General features: G+C 30.2%; 1 protein-coding gene across 1 annotated transcript in view; it reads right to left on the bottom strand.

Moving 5' to 3' along the window:
- Positions 1–18,102, bottom strand: part of LOC109601597 (uncharacterized) — a 113,483-nt gene that overhangs the window by 14,556 nt on the left and 80,825 nt on the right. Inside the window, exon 5 of the mRNA XM_049968348.1 lies at positions 17,387–17,488. Coding sequence (XP_049824305.1) covers positions 17,387–17,488 — 102 coding nt within the window. The remainder of the gene's footprint in view (positions 1–17,386; positions 17,489–18,102) is intronic.

Below are 18,102 nucleotides of genomic sequence, written 5' to 3'. Positions count from 1 at the left end.
ACAAAATAGATGAAATCGATTAATTAACACTCGTACCATATACTTCACAATGAAATTCAAAACGAATAAAATTTTCGAAACTACTTAATGATATTGTGACTAGTAACACTAGATTTACTGCACGGAAATCGCTTTAGATGTGTTCGATTTTACAAAGTGTTACCTGATTCAACCAATATCTCGGCAGTAATAAATTTATGGACAGTTGTACCAATATCCGGGATGCGGGCCGAGTGAAATATGATTTCAATACTTTTATGGTAATGGGTATAAGGCATACACGGCAAAAGAACTGAACTCGATACGTCGGAGTTATTGTCAATATTTCAAATGGCCACAACCGTTTTAAAAGCGAATTGGATTTCGTATGTGGGATTTTTATTCTCGCCATTACTGCGGAAATCGCCCTCACATAAATAAATTACTCAATAACAAGTCGGTGCAACGGTGATGATTCTATTTCAGAATACCAAGGTGTCAAAATTCAGTTATTTCATGTTTTATGTGTACCGGGTGGCGAAATAATTATAATTTCTAATATTCTAAAGTTTTTAAAAATGGCACTAGGTGGTGAAACCATTAGTTTCAGGGAAGTTAATTTTCTTCGTAATTTATCAATTAAATGTGCATATATGTGAATATATAGATATAGATTAGCGACTGTTAATCTGTCTTTTTAGTTTGATTAAAATACTAAATTCACAATAATACGCTTTATTACAACAAACGTACTTTAACCCTCGACATCTAAAGCTTGACTGCCTGGTTCTTTCTTAATAACTGCCCCGATTATTAAATGTAAACATATACTTCAGATTTGCTTATAAAACAAAACTAGTCTAAATAGATGTGAGCACGTCGCATCGGTCCATCGGTGAAGGTGATGACGTAAGCTAACATATATATATATATATATATATATATATATATATATTATATTATATATATATTATATATATTATATGTATAATAATAAACATTGAATACTATAATTTTTTTCATCAGTTATTAGGGGTTGGTTAGACCTCTCCAAATTGGTACCTAGGCAACTCTAAAAATACTCTCCAAAGATAAGCTCTTAATTTTAATAGAAAGGTCATTCTCACAGTTTTCCATTTTTTATTTGGTTCCATATGTCAAAATCCATATCTCGTCATTACTTGATCGTTCAGAAAATTTCTATTAATATTTCTTGTAGGAAATATAACGCTCTATAAAAAAGGTATTTTACAATATTTTACTACTCTCACCGATTAGAAGATATTCTCATTTAAATCACAATGCATACTGAATTTCATAGTTTTTTAATACATTTTAAATTTATCTATTTAGTCACTGGGATTTGTATGTGAATATCTCAATGACTTATCTCAATGAAAAATTCAATTTATTTCTTTAAATTGTTCAGATAATGAACTTTAAAAAAATAAGATAACCCTATTATATATTTTTTAAAATCTCTGATTTATAATTTAATTCTTATAATTATATTTAATATAATTATATTAAATAATATTATATAATTATTATTAATTCATTACTGAATAGAAAAAGCTGTATTTTCTCTTTTAATATAAGTAATACTATTTTTAGTTGTTCCACAGTGTTTTTTAATTATATGTCTGGATGAATATACTATTTATTCTCATTTCTACACCACAAATAAAAATCGAGGAAAGTCAGGCTATTTATAATTTTGGTAATTTTAATTACCAAAGTGGATTTCGATATTAGTTTTTTGAAGACAAATAAATTTAATATTTACTGAAACGTTTATGAAACATTGAAATAAATGACACAAAAATATGAAAATATTAATAAATAATATTATAAATAATAAACCGAAAAGCAATTCGATTAATTCTTGTCAGAAGTTTTGTAATATCTTTACAAGAAATTTATCAAAATCTCTAATTAAAATTTAGTAAAATCTTTACAAGAAATTTAGTAAAATCTGATGAAACAGTTGTAAATCAGACTTTTTATAAACTTTACATGTGTAAGGTATGAAACAGGTGGTGACTTATGTCTTATGGGACAAAACGTCTCCATCAACATCACTTCTTCAACCATGAAATTAACAAATTTTTTGAATCTTTAACAACATGATGCCAAACTGATTTAATAGTTTTCCTCATTAGGAAACCATAATCTGAAATATTGTACATGGTTTACTTAAATCTTCTTGCCAACTATTCCTGGTTTTCTTACAACATTCTTTATTATTTAATATTTATAATACCAAATTAATTATTCAAAATCAATTCATTAACCTTTTATATCATTACTGTTCATTAAACATGATAAAATTAGTCAAAAAATATTTTCTCACATTCTCTAAATTAAAGTTAGTGTAAAAATGAAATTATTGATTATATTTAACAAATTATGTCAACAAATTCATAGTTGTGTTTCATTCGTCCCATTGTGCAATAAGCTGTGTGACTTCATAAGAGATGTTTGTTGATGTTAAAGCAAAACTATAAATGTCCATATCAAATATGGCCCTTGAAACAACTGATTTATTTATTATTTACTACTTACTAAAATCGCAAGTGTTCACATATTTTTGAATCATCTTAGAAAGTTTTTTAAACAGTCGATCTTGCTATTGTAACAATTTCAATACAGATGTGTGGATTCTTCTATTTAGTCTTATTATTAATAATGACATTTCAGTTAGTTTAGACATAGGTGTTCCATACCAAAAGTTATATGCCATCTAAAGATGAATGTTATACAATATATTTTTTATATTTCTGGCAAAGATAGCAAGATATGACTTTCGTCTTCTTTAGTATTTTATGCTTTGTTTACCTATGTATAAAAATGCCATTTGGAACTGCCAGAAAGTGTCTCTAACTGCTGATGTAAAAATACAATATCAATAAAATATAGAACATCATGGATCAAAGAAAACTCTTTTTTTTGTAACTAAATTTATTGACTTGTGTAAAAATGGTTTACGAAACTTTTTCAATGTTAAATACATTTTAATATAAATTATGGAAAACATTTTGGTGATAAATAATCAAATATTTTAAATATATTTTTGGTAAATTAGAAATAAAAATTAATTTATGTGAAGTCGGTGGTATTTTAGAGAATTAAAGACCAATTTTACTAATAAAAATTATTATCTATACCTTCCCACTTAGCAGTATTTGAAATATAATAGACGACCTCCAATGTTTGGTTACTCCCTACATGTAATATTTATTAAATAAACACACGTACACGCCCATACGTACAAAAACACACATTGTAGAATAGTAAGTGCACATCCTCGTAAAACAGGGGATTTACTATCAGGGCCTTACATATTCATGGATTATAGCTGATCCGTCCCTGGTAAATAAAAGAATATACACGATTGCGGGAGCCCAGATCCCGCCTACATATGAGAAACAATTTGTCTGAGACAAATCCAATTTCAGACAGTATACAAAACCGCACTTGTTAAATAAAAATGTGCCGCCGTAAAAGTTGCACCCTGCGATATCAATAACAATTTGTATCCCGAGGCCCTGGGATTCAATACACCCAGCATCTGTTATTAATGAGATCTGTGCGTCTTTGATATTTTAAAATATGTACCAAAAGTTGTGTGTGTGTGTGTGTGTGAAACAATCGTTTCGCGGCAATAATTTGTTTGGTCGCTTTGAAATAGATGTTTCGCAAAGACTGTTAGGCTGGAATGATTAAGGGCGTTAATAAGGCAGATGTTACAAATTATTAGTGTTCTCGATGCTAATCCAGTTAACGGATGATGAATTGTGTTAACCTTCAGTATTATCCATCAATAACCAGCGTGTTGACAAGCTAAACAGAAATCCGAACTTCGTATCAGTACATTGATGCGAGCCGACACACTCGTGTAATTAACTGATAGTGTTATATACCTACTTCCATTTCTGACAATCTGTGTGTCCTTGTATTTCGAGGTCATCATGTTAAATTTCATTGTCGCCGTGTCAAAATTGAACTTGGCCGAAAATTAATTTTGTGTTTAACACGGGTATACAAGGTTTTGAATAGGAGCAACCAAACAATGCTTGTAAGGTAAGTTGGTACGCTGAATTCGAATATGCAACTGCTTTTTCTCTATAAGCTGAAATTTGCGAAAAATAAAATATCGTTTTCGCATGTTTTAAATAAAAAATCATAAATTTATTCACAAATAAAGAAGATTTCAAAAGTAAATGGCAGCGAATGAACATCGTTTGTATTTCTCTGGGTCACTTTCATGAATTAGAGTTCAGCAATAATCTTCTACCATACTTTTGTCCCAAAATCTTTGATAATTTCTTTCATCTTTCATACAATTTTGATGAGCACGGTATCTAAATGTGTACGCAAAAAATGCATTTTGAGTGACAGCTAACAAATGTTTAAAAGTAGCACCATCTTTATTCAGAGCCTTGAGAAAGTTTTTGAAAACTATTCGAAATGTTTTGTTTTCCAAGAGAATACTCTGTTCTCTGTGTTTACGTCATAAAACTAACTAGACCTTATAGCACAATTTTGGCAGTAAATTTGAATTCTAAGTTCTCAAATTATTTAAAAAAGATCCTCCTTTTTCCCAGTCAATTTTTTTTTAATTTGTAGACCAGTGTAATTTTTTCTTTAGGTCAGTTGAAGCAAACCATTTTCATTAAGGTCTTTGTACATTAGATTAACATTATTTTATAATTTTTTTTAATATTTTAAAAGTTTTAAATGAAAAAATCTAGTTTTTGTATATGCAATATGTGAATTTTTGTTGAGGTTATTTTGAAGGATGACCACAAACTTTCAGAAACCATTAGACGCAAGTGTACTGATAAATATATGTTTCAAACCCTAAGGTTTGTTTTCAGGAAAGAGGGTAAATACTGGACAGTGGATCATTAATTTTCTAATTAAACTTAAAACAATATGTGTGTGAATATGCCTTTCCAGGCTTTAATCATGTTCAAAATTAGGAAATATTAAACTTTTATTAATTAAAATGGGACCATTTTATTTGTAATATATATAGAGACTTTTTTAATAATTTTTATGAAAAAACTTTGTATATCAAGATAAACTGCCGCAAATGAAAACCGATATAAACGATTAAGGGCCAATAGAGACCAACGTTTTCCAAATGGTTAGTTAAAAAACGCTGTAGGAGTTTGTATTGTTCCAGTTGCGAAAAAAAGATACAACGAATGGAATGAACAAGGTCTTATATTTACTGGACGAATGGAAATATGTATTTTTCACAAATGAAACTAGAATGGTGATGGTCAAATTCAATTCCAGATACTCTTCCTCGAAATCGTCCAAGAGTTCAAGAAATTTGGTCTCTGCGCAAGGGGCATTGTTAACGGTACAGCACCAAATTTTCAGGCTGCTTTCGGTGATAACCTCGATTTTGTTGATGATAATGCTTTTATTTTATGAAAATAAGAGAAACACAATTTTTTGAAGAATCGTTAAGAGAATTAAAAGACCTATTGAATAACTAATCAAAAGAGCTATAGAGCCATTGAAGATTTTGAGTTTAGGGACCCCGCCGGGATAAATCGAGGTGAGATGAAAAGTCTTCTGTGGTTCCCCCTTCGAACCATTGAAACATGTTTTTCAACTATTATTTGTCGATTATAATTTTACACATATTAAAATAAATATTTACATATATTATTAAATTTAATAAATATTTTTGCGAATCGGAAAACGCAACTTTTTATTTTTAAATAATATAAAAATGAATTAAATAGGCGACAATTAACAAATAGAATTAATTGATATTAGATTAATGTGTATTCAGATACGTTTCGGATATGGTTCATTATATTTTAAATTACTAATAATTAATTCATACCACCAGCTCATCATTGTTGTTTTGTAATTAAGTAAAATTTCAACCGCACGAATTTCAAGTAAACAACTCTTCATTGATTTGTCTATAGCACAACGATGTGAACGTTTACCGAAATTAGTTAGTAAAGGTAAACAACATGTAGCTAATAATTAATGAACAAGCCCAATATAGCTATTCGGTTAATAGGAACAATAATTGCGAGGTTTATGTTCAAATTACTGTTTAAAGTTTAATGTTAATTTACCGTCATTCAATACACGCAAAGTATGACAATTTCCATGTGATGATATATTAGTATGTGGTATATGTTAAATATTTAACATTGGCAGACAAAAAATTATTCTATAGGTTGTTAAATAATCAAATTATAAACTAAAATATTATGATAAGGTTTTTTTTTAATATCTTGAGAAGTTTCTTTGATTAAGGTGATTAGCAATTGAGACAAGAAATACTCTTATTACACTTTTTTATAATTTGAATTTAATTTAATGATTACAAGTTTGTTGACAGTTACACATACACCTCACAAGTCTCAGATAGTTTTCAATATCTATTTCATCAATAATCTACTGGTTGTTGTACAAAGGCTCATTCCTAATTGACTTCTGTCTCTTGTGCTATTGAGGCTATATTTTTTTATTAGCACTGTAAATTTCGACTCGAATTATATTCGACATCTTGTATGTTTATATGATTTGAAGTACGATCGCGTCTACCACTTTTCGAAGTGTTTGACCTCGGCCGCGACTTTATTACCGTGTATCATCGCAATTTAACTTAACATACAAAACTGAATCAGAATAAGTTTTGGGAGTACGAAATTTATTTTGATTTTTTGCTATACGATCATGCGCCAATTACGCATGATAACGCACCTATCACACACAATCACGCACCTATCACGTACCGATCACGCGCCTATTACACATTGGTGGAGTCCTTCGACCATGATTAATACCACCCCAAAACATTTCAGTCCCTTCAGACGTCGGGCTGACACTCGTCAAACCAAACCTGAACTCGTCTGAAAAAAGGATGTTTTACCACTGCGGTATATGGCAGTGTATGTACTCTTGAACCTTAAATATTGCCTAGTAAGTCTAGGAACCTTTAATGGTCGTCTGGATCTTAAATTAGCATCAGCAGTCGTTGTCGTATTGCAGAATGCAGAAATCAGTGTACCGTGGGTTCTTTTAAACAGCGTTCTTACAGCTGGGACGTTAAGTTTACGGTTGCGTTGTACAAAAATTAGCTATGTAACGATGCTCCCATGCATTTGTTACTCTTGGACGTCCACCATCCACCATACCCATTTCCACTGTCTTGGAATAATTGCACTAGTCACATATGATCTATGTTAGGTCTGGCAAGTGTCATTGAAATTCGGTGATTTGACCAACCCTGTTTATGTAAGACGATTATCCTTGCTCTATCAAATCAGAAGTTTGATTTCCACGCATTTTTAAACAATTATTTCGGTCGCTATTTACACCAGAATAAGAAATTTTAATTAATACTGTGTTAAAAGTAGATGAAAACATTGTTGAATGTTTCTGCACGATGACAAAAAACTGCAGTTTGCATGCACTCATTTCTATATATTGATATTAGTTTTAATTTCTATTTTGCGAGGGTGGCCCAAGAGTTTTGACTTGTGTGTATATTATAGACATATTTTTCCTTTGCTCTTTTAGAAAAACAATACGCATGCTTGTTTTTTCACTTAAATTTACCATTTTACGCGTCTTACGAACTGGTAACTGTATAATTTAAAATCGTGTCAAAAATATTTAACCACCTCAACATTAACCCTGTCAATTATAATCTAAATCGATAAAAGGGTAAATAATACATGCGTGGGCCTTTGTATAGGCCCGCATCCCCATGTATCTCTATTAAACATGTATTCGGAATGCGGTACACTCTTGTGCTGACCCCTAATAAATGTGTTTGCCTGCTAATTCCGCTAGCCCGGTCGGATTTTGCGGTTTTCCTTTGATCTGTCCGTCCATTTAAACAGACCCACATACTCATCTTCCATCAGAAATGTATCGCGTTGCGCTTGCGGTTTCTTTATTCCTCGCAGTAATCATCAAAATCTGATCACTTTATCCATATCATTTTAAATATTTGTGCCGTTTTATTCAGTAAAACACTTTTTATATTTTAACTCCAAAACTTTACCGTAGGATAAATATTAAAAAGTCATACGGAAGAATAGGGTGTTAGAATTTGTAGAATTACAAAAAAGGATCCTTAAATATTCAAGAAAAGTTCGTTCGAAACAAGAAAAGAAAATGCCTAATGACGAGACGTCTAATCGTTATTGATCTATTTTGAGTTTTGTTTTCGACTCCTGCAAAACGAACGAACAAATTAATTTTAATTAACTTGATTAAAACATGAAGCGTTATTTGTTCACGTTGAAAATATTATCCTATTGTTTTAAATTTAATCAGAAAGTTAATGATCCAGTGTCAAAGTATTTACCCTCTTTCCTTTTAATAATTAAGGCCAAGAATTTGCACCATCGGCAAATCTTGCCTGTGCATTTGTAATCTTTAACACCCTTAGATTTAATTTAACGACGTCTGTGTTAATTTAATTAAATGCACCCGATGATGCTTCAGCATTTCTTAAATGGAGCGTCTCGAAAACGTACGAGGCATTGTGGTGCTTAGAGATTCGCAGGAAATGTAAACAGGTTGAACTTGTAATAATAAATTGTAATTCTTATGCAAATTTTAGAAAAACACCGCGACGTATTCGGTAATTCCGGCGAAACAGAATGTCTTAGTCCGCGTTCATATTAAAAGAGTGTTAAGCCCTGAAATAAAACTGAAAGCTGATTTAGATCCAATCTGGGCGCAATTAGAGGCCCCGTAGCGATTCCCGTTCAATGGAAAGGGGTTTAAAGTTCGGATAATGGAACTGGCAATTAAATTAGAATGAAATTGCAATGAATATAGTTCATACACGCTTACCAATTTTCAATTAGAACGCCGTAGAACTGAAAGGAACTGGTGAATTTCGAGTGCAGCAGGAAGCGGAATAAATTATCTTAAAGGTTCAGAATAAAAACGTTCAAAATGTTACATACATACATACAAACATAATGTTGTGTTGTATATTGGTAAGACATATTAAAACTGTGGTATGGTTGTGAGCATTGAAGTCGGGATAATGATCTGGCGCTGTAGCAACCGACAACAAACACAAACCCCAGACCCGTCAGTTTAATCCCGGCAACACCCAAATTGAATATATTGACATATATTGTATTTAAAGTTCATCCCCGGACAGACCCCACGGGAACCGCTTCACTATTACATAGTCCTTTTCAGTGCAGATTCCCCGCACGAGCACATCGAAGTCCTGGAACGGCAAAACCGTGATTATATTAACGAGCGGGTTTGTTTGCAGTAGTCACTTGTTTCCTTTTTCTGACTTGTTTTCAGGACAGGCATCGAAAGTTGACTTTTGTCCCCACCCGGATGTCACGGGCCGCGTCAACGTTGAAAACTTTTCTCCCCTCGCGTCTGGGATGGTTTACCTATAGATTCGAGACGTTCAATTATTAGGTCGCGAGCTGGATTGTTGTTAACAGCAATTTTTAAAAATCATATTATATTTCTTTCTCATATATATTGTTTGGCAATTTAATTTGAAGACAATTTTAAAGATTGTAAACAAGACGCTGAATTTTAATAAACTTCACTATAAGTTTTAATATTTTTATGCCATTTTAAGAAACTGTGCGGAACTGTGTCTGGATTAAGATTTAAAGAGCTCCGTAATCTATTTTCAGGACATTCTGTGGATTTTTGGCAATTTTCTAACTCTATCTGAAGTTTAATGTCTTCTTCACTTTTTTCCTCGGAATGTTCACTTATGAGGATTATAAAGATTTTATCTTCTTCTTATTATTTCTAATATTGGAAATAACTCCGGTTATTTCATCATCATAGCCTTTTACATTTATGTCGAAAAAATTACATAAAAAATGATATAAAAAACAATAAAATTAGTTACACATATATTATTCAACTTTGTTGAAAATTCAGGTATTTCTTTACAGTATTTCTAAAAGAAATATTGCTGAGATTATAGATTTTATTTTTTTTTTAGCTGATGGTGGATTAGCAGATTCTCTTGCTTTATTGGTTTTTATTAAACTATTTCTGTGCAAATCTACATTGTGGACACAGGTGAGTTTGGAGCAAAGATAAGGATATTCTGTTTTTTGAAGACAATTCTACTAATTGCCCATGATAATTTGTGCAAGCGCTCTTAGTGCTCTTAAGGAGAATAAAATGTTTGTTAGCATCGGGTGCATTTCCCGAGAACAAAATGTAGTATTGTAGTAAGAAATTAAACTTAGGGATGTTATATATTCTGGTGGATAATCTTTATTCTATACTTCTTTCTAAATTTTTTATTATTTCATTTTACGTTTCGATTAATGAATATCGATATCAAGCTAAACAATGAAGGACGAGGTATTTTCAGGTTGACAGTTAAAGGTGGTTTAAATAACTTGACTTGGAAATAGGAATTAGTCGGGAACAATATAAAATTGACTAGAACAAGGCGAAGACAGTGGGAAAAGAAGAATATTGGTATAAAAAAATTCTTGAAGCAGTCTTCATACAGAAATATTCTGTTTGTTTTAGTCAGGGCATAACAATAACCGAAGTGCCAGCCCAAAGATAATGGAAATCCAAAATATACCTTATTCACAAATTTTCAAATTTGTCCAAAAATTTCACACATATATATGTATATATATATATATATATATATATATATATAGCTATTTGATAGGCACTTATTTTAAATGGTTTTTTTAATTCAAAAAGATTAGTACGTAGTTTGCTATAATTTAACTGACTAGTTTAACTAAGACTTTTTCAACTGATAGTCTGATTGATAATAAGTAAGTATTCAGTTTCATTTCATATCAAAAGCTATCAAAAATTTCGTTGTCGTTAAAGTCTAAAAAAGAAATACGTATAAATAATTTATGTAGAATATAACAGAGGTCCTAAAATGGAACTTTGAGGAATACTAAATTTTACTTCTCGTTTATTTGGTGTGGCTCCATTCATTCAACACATTGAAATCTATCAGTAAGATGTTTGATTGATTTCCTTTTATTTTATATTAATTCAATTTTCGAATATTATTTTTCCTTATTACAAAAATTATTTTATGGTCGAATATTATTTTGCAATAACATAAACTGATAGTCCAAAGACAATAGAAGTTCAATAGTAAGTATTCGTAAATTTTTAATATTGTCGAAACTACAATATTATATTCTAGCTATTTGATAAGCACTTATTTTAACATGTCTTTTAATGCAAAAAATGTATTACATTGTTTAGCCAGAGCCATAGTTTAAGTTAACTGACTAGTTTAACTTGGAAATTAATCTCAGTCTGAGAAAGTTTATTGATTTTTTGAACTGATAGATAAGTATTCAGTTTCGTTTCATATCATAATCAGTATTTCCCAAAAATTCTACTAAAAAAGAAATATCGTCTGTGTATAAATAAAATTAAACCACAGTCAGATGTGAGAGTAAATCATTTATGTAGAATATAAATAACAAAGGTCTCAAAATGGAACCTTGGGGAACACTAAATTTTGCTTCTCGTTTATTTGATGTCACTTCATCCATTCAATACATTAAAGTCTAACAATGAGATAAATTAAAAGTTTATTTTGATTTCCTCTTATTCTACAATAATATAATTTTTGAATATTATTTTTCTTCATTACAAAAATTATTTTAGCAATTTTTAGTTAATTTGGGAAGTAGCTGTTGAAGACGCATGTGACTTTGCAATTTTGGAATGAATATGTTATGTTATTGTCTTGTATTTAAATAATTAAATTAACAAATTATATTGTTATAAATAATTAGAGTTTAAACATTTTAAAAAAAAAATAATTAAATGCTTTTTAGAATATTAATTTAATCAATAAAATGGATACAGTTGTATAATAATATTTTAATAACGATAATTAAAAATACTTACAGTTAGATAAGTGAATTAAAAACTAGAAAGGATTGATTTATATGAAAAAAATGTGTAGAAAATTTATTCTAAAAGCTGTGATATTAAATATGTCACGTTAAAAAAAAACAATTAATCGCAGGCAATAAATAATGAGGCTCCAAAATTGTTTCATATAAATCACACTTCGAGCAATACACCGAACAATATTCCTTTATGGAAACTCTGTTATTACCCGTTCGAGGAACAGCATCGATTTCAGTCAGAATTTCTATTAACTATTATCTAAAACCTTTGATATGCTCTTTGATCAAAATTGCTTTCGCTAATTTTATTACCAAGTGCAGGCATACTCATACACACGATGTTTCAACTAAATTGCTATACCATGTAATTTAATTTGATGTACGTACCGTTCATTTCATTAGCATCATTCAAATACCAGGATGTAAAATTCAATAGTTTCTATTAAGTAACGACCGTATAGTGCCACTATGTATGTACGTACGTTAATCGGCGTTGCCTTTGTGAAATGCAGCCAAAAGTGGCGCTTACCCGTGTATATGGCGATGTCATTGTGGTGTAAATGACACACATTAAAGTTACGATTGTACGTTCTTCAGTTTAAGCGCAAGCTGAAAATCAAATAAGTTTAATCCGTTTAATATATTTTTAAACGAGTTTCCACCTTAATTATTAACTATACCACCGTTAAAAAAATTGTTCACCATTACGAGACCAAATGATATACAAAACACGGTCGCAAAATCATTTTTAATCTTGTTCGTGGAGAATGTAAAAATTGTCGCGGCCATTAATGTTACTTAGCATTTAAAGCGGGTTTCTGGGTGTCATAAAAATAATTTAACAATGAGGGTGAGCCTGATTCCCGGTAACTGCCTTACGTGCTTTGCCTGCAAATGTCCGGTAATCGATTGCGAGATGTTTTTCCACAAATATTTCGAGCAACGCGCCCGGGAGCTGAAGTGGGACCTCTTGTTGCTCTCGAGAGCTTATGGTCCATTAGACGGATTCCAGAAAACAATGTCCAATTATTTTTTGTATAAAAAACAATATAAATAAAAACTAGCTTCGAAATTAAATTTGTTCTCAGATATTTTAGCTGGGGAGTAATATGTATTCATTAGATCGTGTCGTTGGACGTAGATTCAATTAATTTTTATCTTTGATGTTTGTTTTTTGTTATTTGTAATTAAAACTATAATATTATTAAATTAGTAATTTATTTATTTATTTTTCATTTATTTTTATTGTTTTTATTTCTCATAGAGTTAATAACGTTATGAATATATTGTTTTGGAATTGAATTCCATGTTGCAATAATTGCGTTATACAATTCTTTAGTATTTTTAAATTTTTTTATCTATCACCTCCTAAAGATTCTTAATAAGGTTCAGATCTAGACTAGCTATTTTATAACAGTCACATTATTGTCTCGGAACAATTGCTTTACAACTTTTACCATATAATTGGCATTATTTTCATCTGTATACATTAGCATTGTGTTGCTGAAGATTTCTTGATAATAATATCTATTCATTATTCCATTATTTTTTTTTAAATAATCCATTTCAATATCAGTAAAGCATCCCTAAGTGATTACATTTCAAGCATCATTATACGCACTGCGTACTTTGGGTCCAATCTCTGGACATCTCATCCAACGAATATCATTTGAATTATGTAAGTTAATTTTACCTTCATCATAAAATATTATTGTATTCCACTTGACAGTGATCCAGTTTACATTCTCATGGACGCACTCAAAGAGATTCGTCTATTTTTAATAAAAATGAACGGTTGTTTTAGACGACAAACCTTATGTACATAAATGTCAACGTTTCCTAGAACCTTCTTAATTTCAAGTGCTGTTCCAAAGGAGTCTGACGCGGAGACTTGTGCAATTCTTTATGCTGGTAGTTTTTCTAGATCTACCTCCTCTAGTGACATCAACTACATACAGATTCTCTGTATACAAAAACTTTGATGGTTTTGTCTAGAAATATCAACATGTGAAGTTTGCCCAACCATTCAAAACATGAAATTTATTTCATTATAAGCAAACATTTTTTTTTATATGCGATTGTTCGTCTATCTATATGTTATTAGAGTATTTTTTAAACATTTTCATGAATATCACAAAGAGAAAGCTTCGATCACATCCCGCATAAAAGCATCCAAGAGTTGCGTTGTCATTTCCAAGAAATTTGGAACAATTTTACTCGGGATGATTGCCAAACATTAATTAACACTATGTCGAGACGTATCCAGGCGGTAATAAGTCGAAAAGGCTCTGTAACGCAGTGGTAATTTTTAATTTAATTTTCATTAATTTTCTGTCTATAAACTAATGTTAGCAATTTTTTAACATTTTTCTTTCTTTCTTACTTAAAAATATAATTTAATTGGCCAGAAGCAAATAAAGGTTTCCAATGAAATCGAAAACTGTTTTTAATAAATTTTCATATAACATGCTAAATTTCTTAATTGTTAGTTGAGCCAACTTCATTGAGACAGGTTTCGTATACTGCCTGAGCTGTACACTTAAATGAATACCAATCAAACATATGTGAATTAAAACTACGTGTTGGTGAAGATTACGAATAAACTGACTGATTTAAATTACAATATATTTTTAAGCAAACAGAAAGTTATTAACAGTTAAACATTGTAATTTAAATTTTTGTATTTGTTTTTTAAATTTTGCTCGATACTGTATCTAGGTCATTTAAGATCTGAATCTGAGTAAAAAATAATATATGCAAGTTTTACTTAGTAGTGACCACTCTGTAAAAGATATTCAATTGAATGAAATAATGAACAACAGGAATTTGAGTTGCATAATAAAAAATAAATTATAAATACAAGAAATAAAGCGAAGAATTCTTTTTTCTTTAACAGTAACAGGCTGGTAAGCATCTTATCTCTCTTATCTTATGGAAAGTTTTCTCTAGTAAGTCGGAACCACACTGTATAATATATTTAAGTGAATAAAATGAGGGATTATTGATTATTGGTTTTTAAGTTTTTATTCGTTTTAAAATTAAAATAAAGAATAGCAAATTAAGCAACCTAATAAGCAACAAACACAATCGTTAATAAAATACTATAAGAAATCAAACTAAGAATTCTTTTTATGACTAAAACAATTCTGAATAATGTATATAATATTAAATAATAATATAATAAGAAAATTGTGGTATGATATAATGAAGATGTGTTACACTTATCAGAAAAATGTAAATATGAATTTTACATTGAACGACTAACAATCATTTTTCACATTATAATTATTAAATATTCAGGGCACGATGAAATACAAATAGACATAACCTGTGCAAATATTTAAGCTGTATTGCTAGCATTTCATATTTGTACATTTAATATTAAATGCCTAACTAGAAACAAATATTGTTTTTAGATTCGAAAGCTCTGCTATTTGTACAATGTTTTGTTTCCATTACAACATACAAACAATAATTGTTTTTCTATTTTACGAAAATTTGCACCGCCATAAAATTATAATGCACAACAATAAATGCAGTTGTTTACCGCACTAATTTCTAATCGACCAGTTTCCTAAAACTATAAAACTCGCGAGGTGTTGAGCAAATAAAAAAAAAATAATTTATTTGGAAAATTTTCTATTGTGTGACGAGAGGGAAAATTAAATTATTCGAAAACTTGGCCATAGCGCTCGCAACGTTCCCGTTACTGTTAACTTGATTACAACCGAATAAAACTTTGGCAATTTGCGCGGGGGATCATTCGACGAAATCCATAACATCAAATTAGTTCGGTCGTGTTGCAAAATTAGAATCGGTCAGACGAGTTCCCTCGAATTAATAATTTCCATGGATTATACCAGTCGATCAACTTTGGATACGCCGTCGAAACGAATTTTGATGATGCGTGAAAACAAGGTGTCCTGTGTGCGGGTTTACCGGTTAAATTTTGATATTTCTATTATACAGGGTGAATACTTTAACTGCAATAAATTCACTGGCGGTGAATATTTTTTCTAAACATCTCGTTTTTCTAGTAATGTGCGAAATGTAGTTTGAAGCAAGATTTTTTTTTTTCAAATTCAATAATATGCCGTATGACCCTCATTGGAAAGGTGCTAGAAAGACGAATCCATTGTATTGATCACATTTAATATTGTTCAGAATATCCATATGGAATGTAAGCTGTTCATGGGGTTACTTGCTGATGAAAACTATTTATCTTTGAGTGGATACTTTTCTCGGATAACAGCTAGTTTTTACATTAAATGAGTTAAATTGCCAAAATAATTGTTATTGGACTGGATCAGAAAATCCATTCTCAGGATTTGAGGAATATACCTCCGTTTTCTTCTGGACAAATAAAGTTTTTCTATAATGACAGAGTAACAAAGACTCTGGGGGAGCTCCTTTTTTCTCGTCCTATTTTCCTCGCCACTGAATATTTTTTAAAACTATACAACTTTACACAATTTTGAAAAAAAGGCCATTTTTGAGATAATTCAGTTTAAATGTTTAAATGAGGAAAATTAAAATGAATTTAAATCTTAAATATCTCAAAAATGGCAAAATTAATCAAGAGTACCTTGTTTCTTCTAAAAAAAGAAAAAAAGAATAGAAAAGATTAATAATTTTAAGTAATATTCAGTGGCATAGAAAATAGGGAGAGAAAAAAGGAACCCCTCAGAATCTACGCCATTGTAACAATACGTGAAGAGTTTTTTACATTGAACTGTGGGCACCAAAGGATACGACAATTTTTGAAATTTAAATTTGAGGAGAAAAAAAGTGTATTTATATATATATTATTTAACAATATTTAAATTTCTGTATTCTGTTTTTATTATATCTACATTTATAAAATTATATTAATTTTTTTATTTGCATTATCATTATTATTATATCAACGATATATGATTTTCACATTTATTTTTTGTAACCTGTTTATTAGTAGTCAAATATCATCATTATATCATTATCATAAAACAGCTTATTTATGAAGACTACTAAATAATACATTATTTTCAATAACTTTTTGAGAGTTAAAATATTATTGAATTTTGGTTTTATTTTTTTCGACTTAAAATAACATCAATTTTATGACTAAAGATGTCTTTTAAGAAGCACTCGGTGTATATGATTATTTTTTAACCCGTCCCCTTTGGATTTCGCTGAATTTTTTATGTATTACCTGTAGGACCCTACTAAATACGTTTCGGTGTCGCTTTTTAATATTTTTTTAATAAACCATTTAAAAACACGAATTTTTCAAAAACTTGAAAGCATGATAAATTAAACGAATATTTCGCTTTCATATTTATTCCGTCGAATAAATCTTAACCACCCCTCTTAACAAGAAAAGGGTTTTTTCTGTCTACAATATAGATTCTCGAGTGCCGAGTCAATTTATATAACGGGGTTTATTTCCGGATAAAAAACGATAAAAGGGGACGGTTAAAATAGTGCGATAAATAAAAATTACTTACGTCCAAGGCGGGGTTCAGTTTCTGTTTGTGTTTCGGTCTCGGCTTGTACTTGAACATCTCCCGTCCGGCCGGCGATGCGAACAAATTCGCGAAATCTGCAGTCTGCAACGAAAGAAAACTTTTCATAAACTTCTTTTATAATTATCAAAAAAACTAATTGATAAAGTTTTTGTCTTGTAATACCCCCTTGAATTATTTAAGTCATTCCGAACGTTTCCAACAACAACAAAAGAAGTAATAATCTTTGTGCGAAAGTTTGATGTAGCAATTTCCAAACATAAATATGACTAACAAGTCGCACAGCGAGTAAACTATGAAAGTTTCCGCAAGAGAAACTTTAATAGCCCAATGTAACTTATTTGTTTATTAATTATTATTCTATGTTACATTATAAACGCATGTCTTGCGGTTGAATATGGCAGACACGAGATTATTATTAAATTAAACCTTTGTACGCCAGTTTGTAGTTTCAAACGGCACAAACTTTGCTTCAGACCGTTTTGGTTTAACATTCATTCATAATTTTGTCACCATACCAAAAATGTTGTGTAACTTAGGAAAATTAATTACTTTGGTTTTGTGTTATTTCTGGTCAGGATAATGTAAGACGCTTAAAACCTTCAATTTTCTTATTGAACAAAAAACATTTATGACGAAAATTAGCGATGGTGTTGATTTTCTTCAGAAAGTAATTGTTTGACTAATTATGTGCAGCC

This window comes from Aethina tumida, chromosome 1, assembly GCF_024364675.1.
Source record: "Aethina tumida isolate Nest 87 chromosome 1, icAetTumi1.1, whole genome shotgun sequence".
Lineage (NCBI taxonomy): Eukaryota > Metazoa > Arthropoda > Insecta > Coleoptera > Nitidulidae > Aethina > Aethina tumida.
Note: the sequence above shows the minus strand (reverse complement) of the source record. Positions and strands in the feature narration are given on the sequence as shown.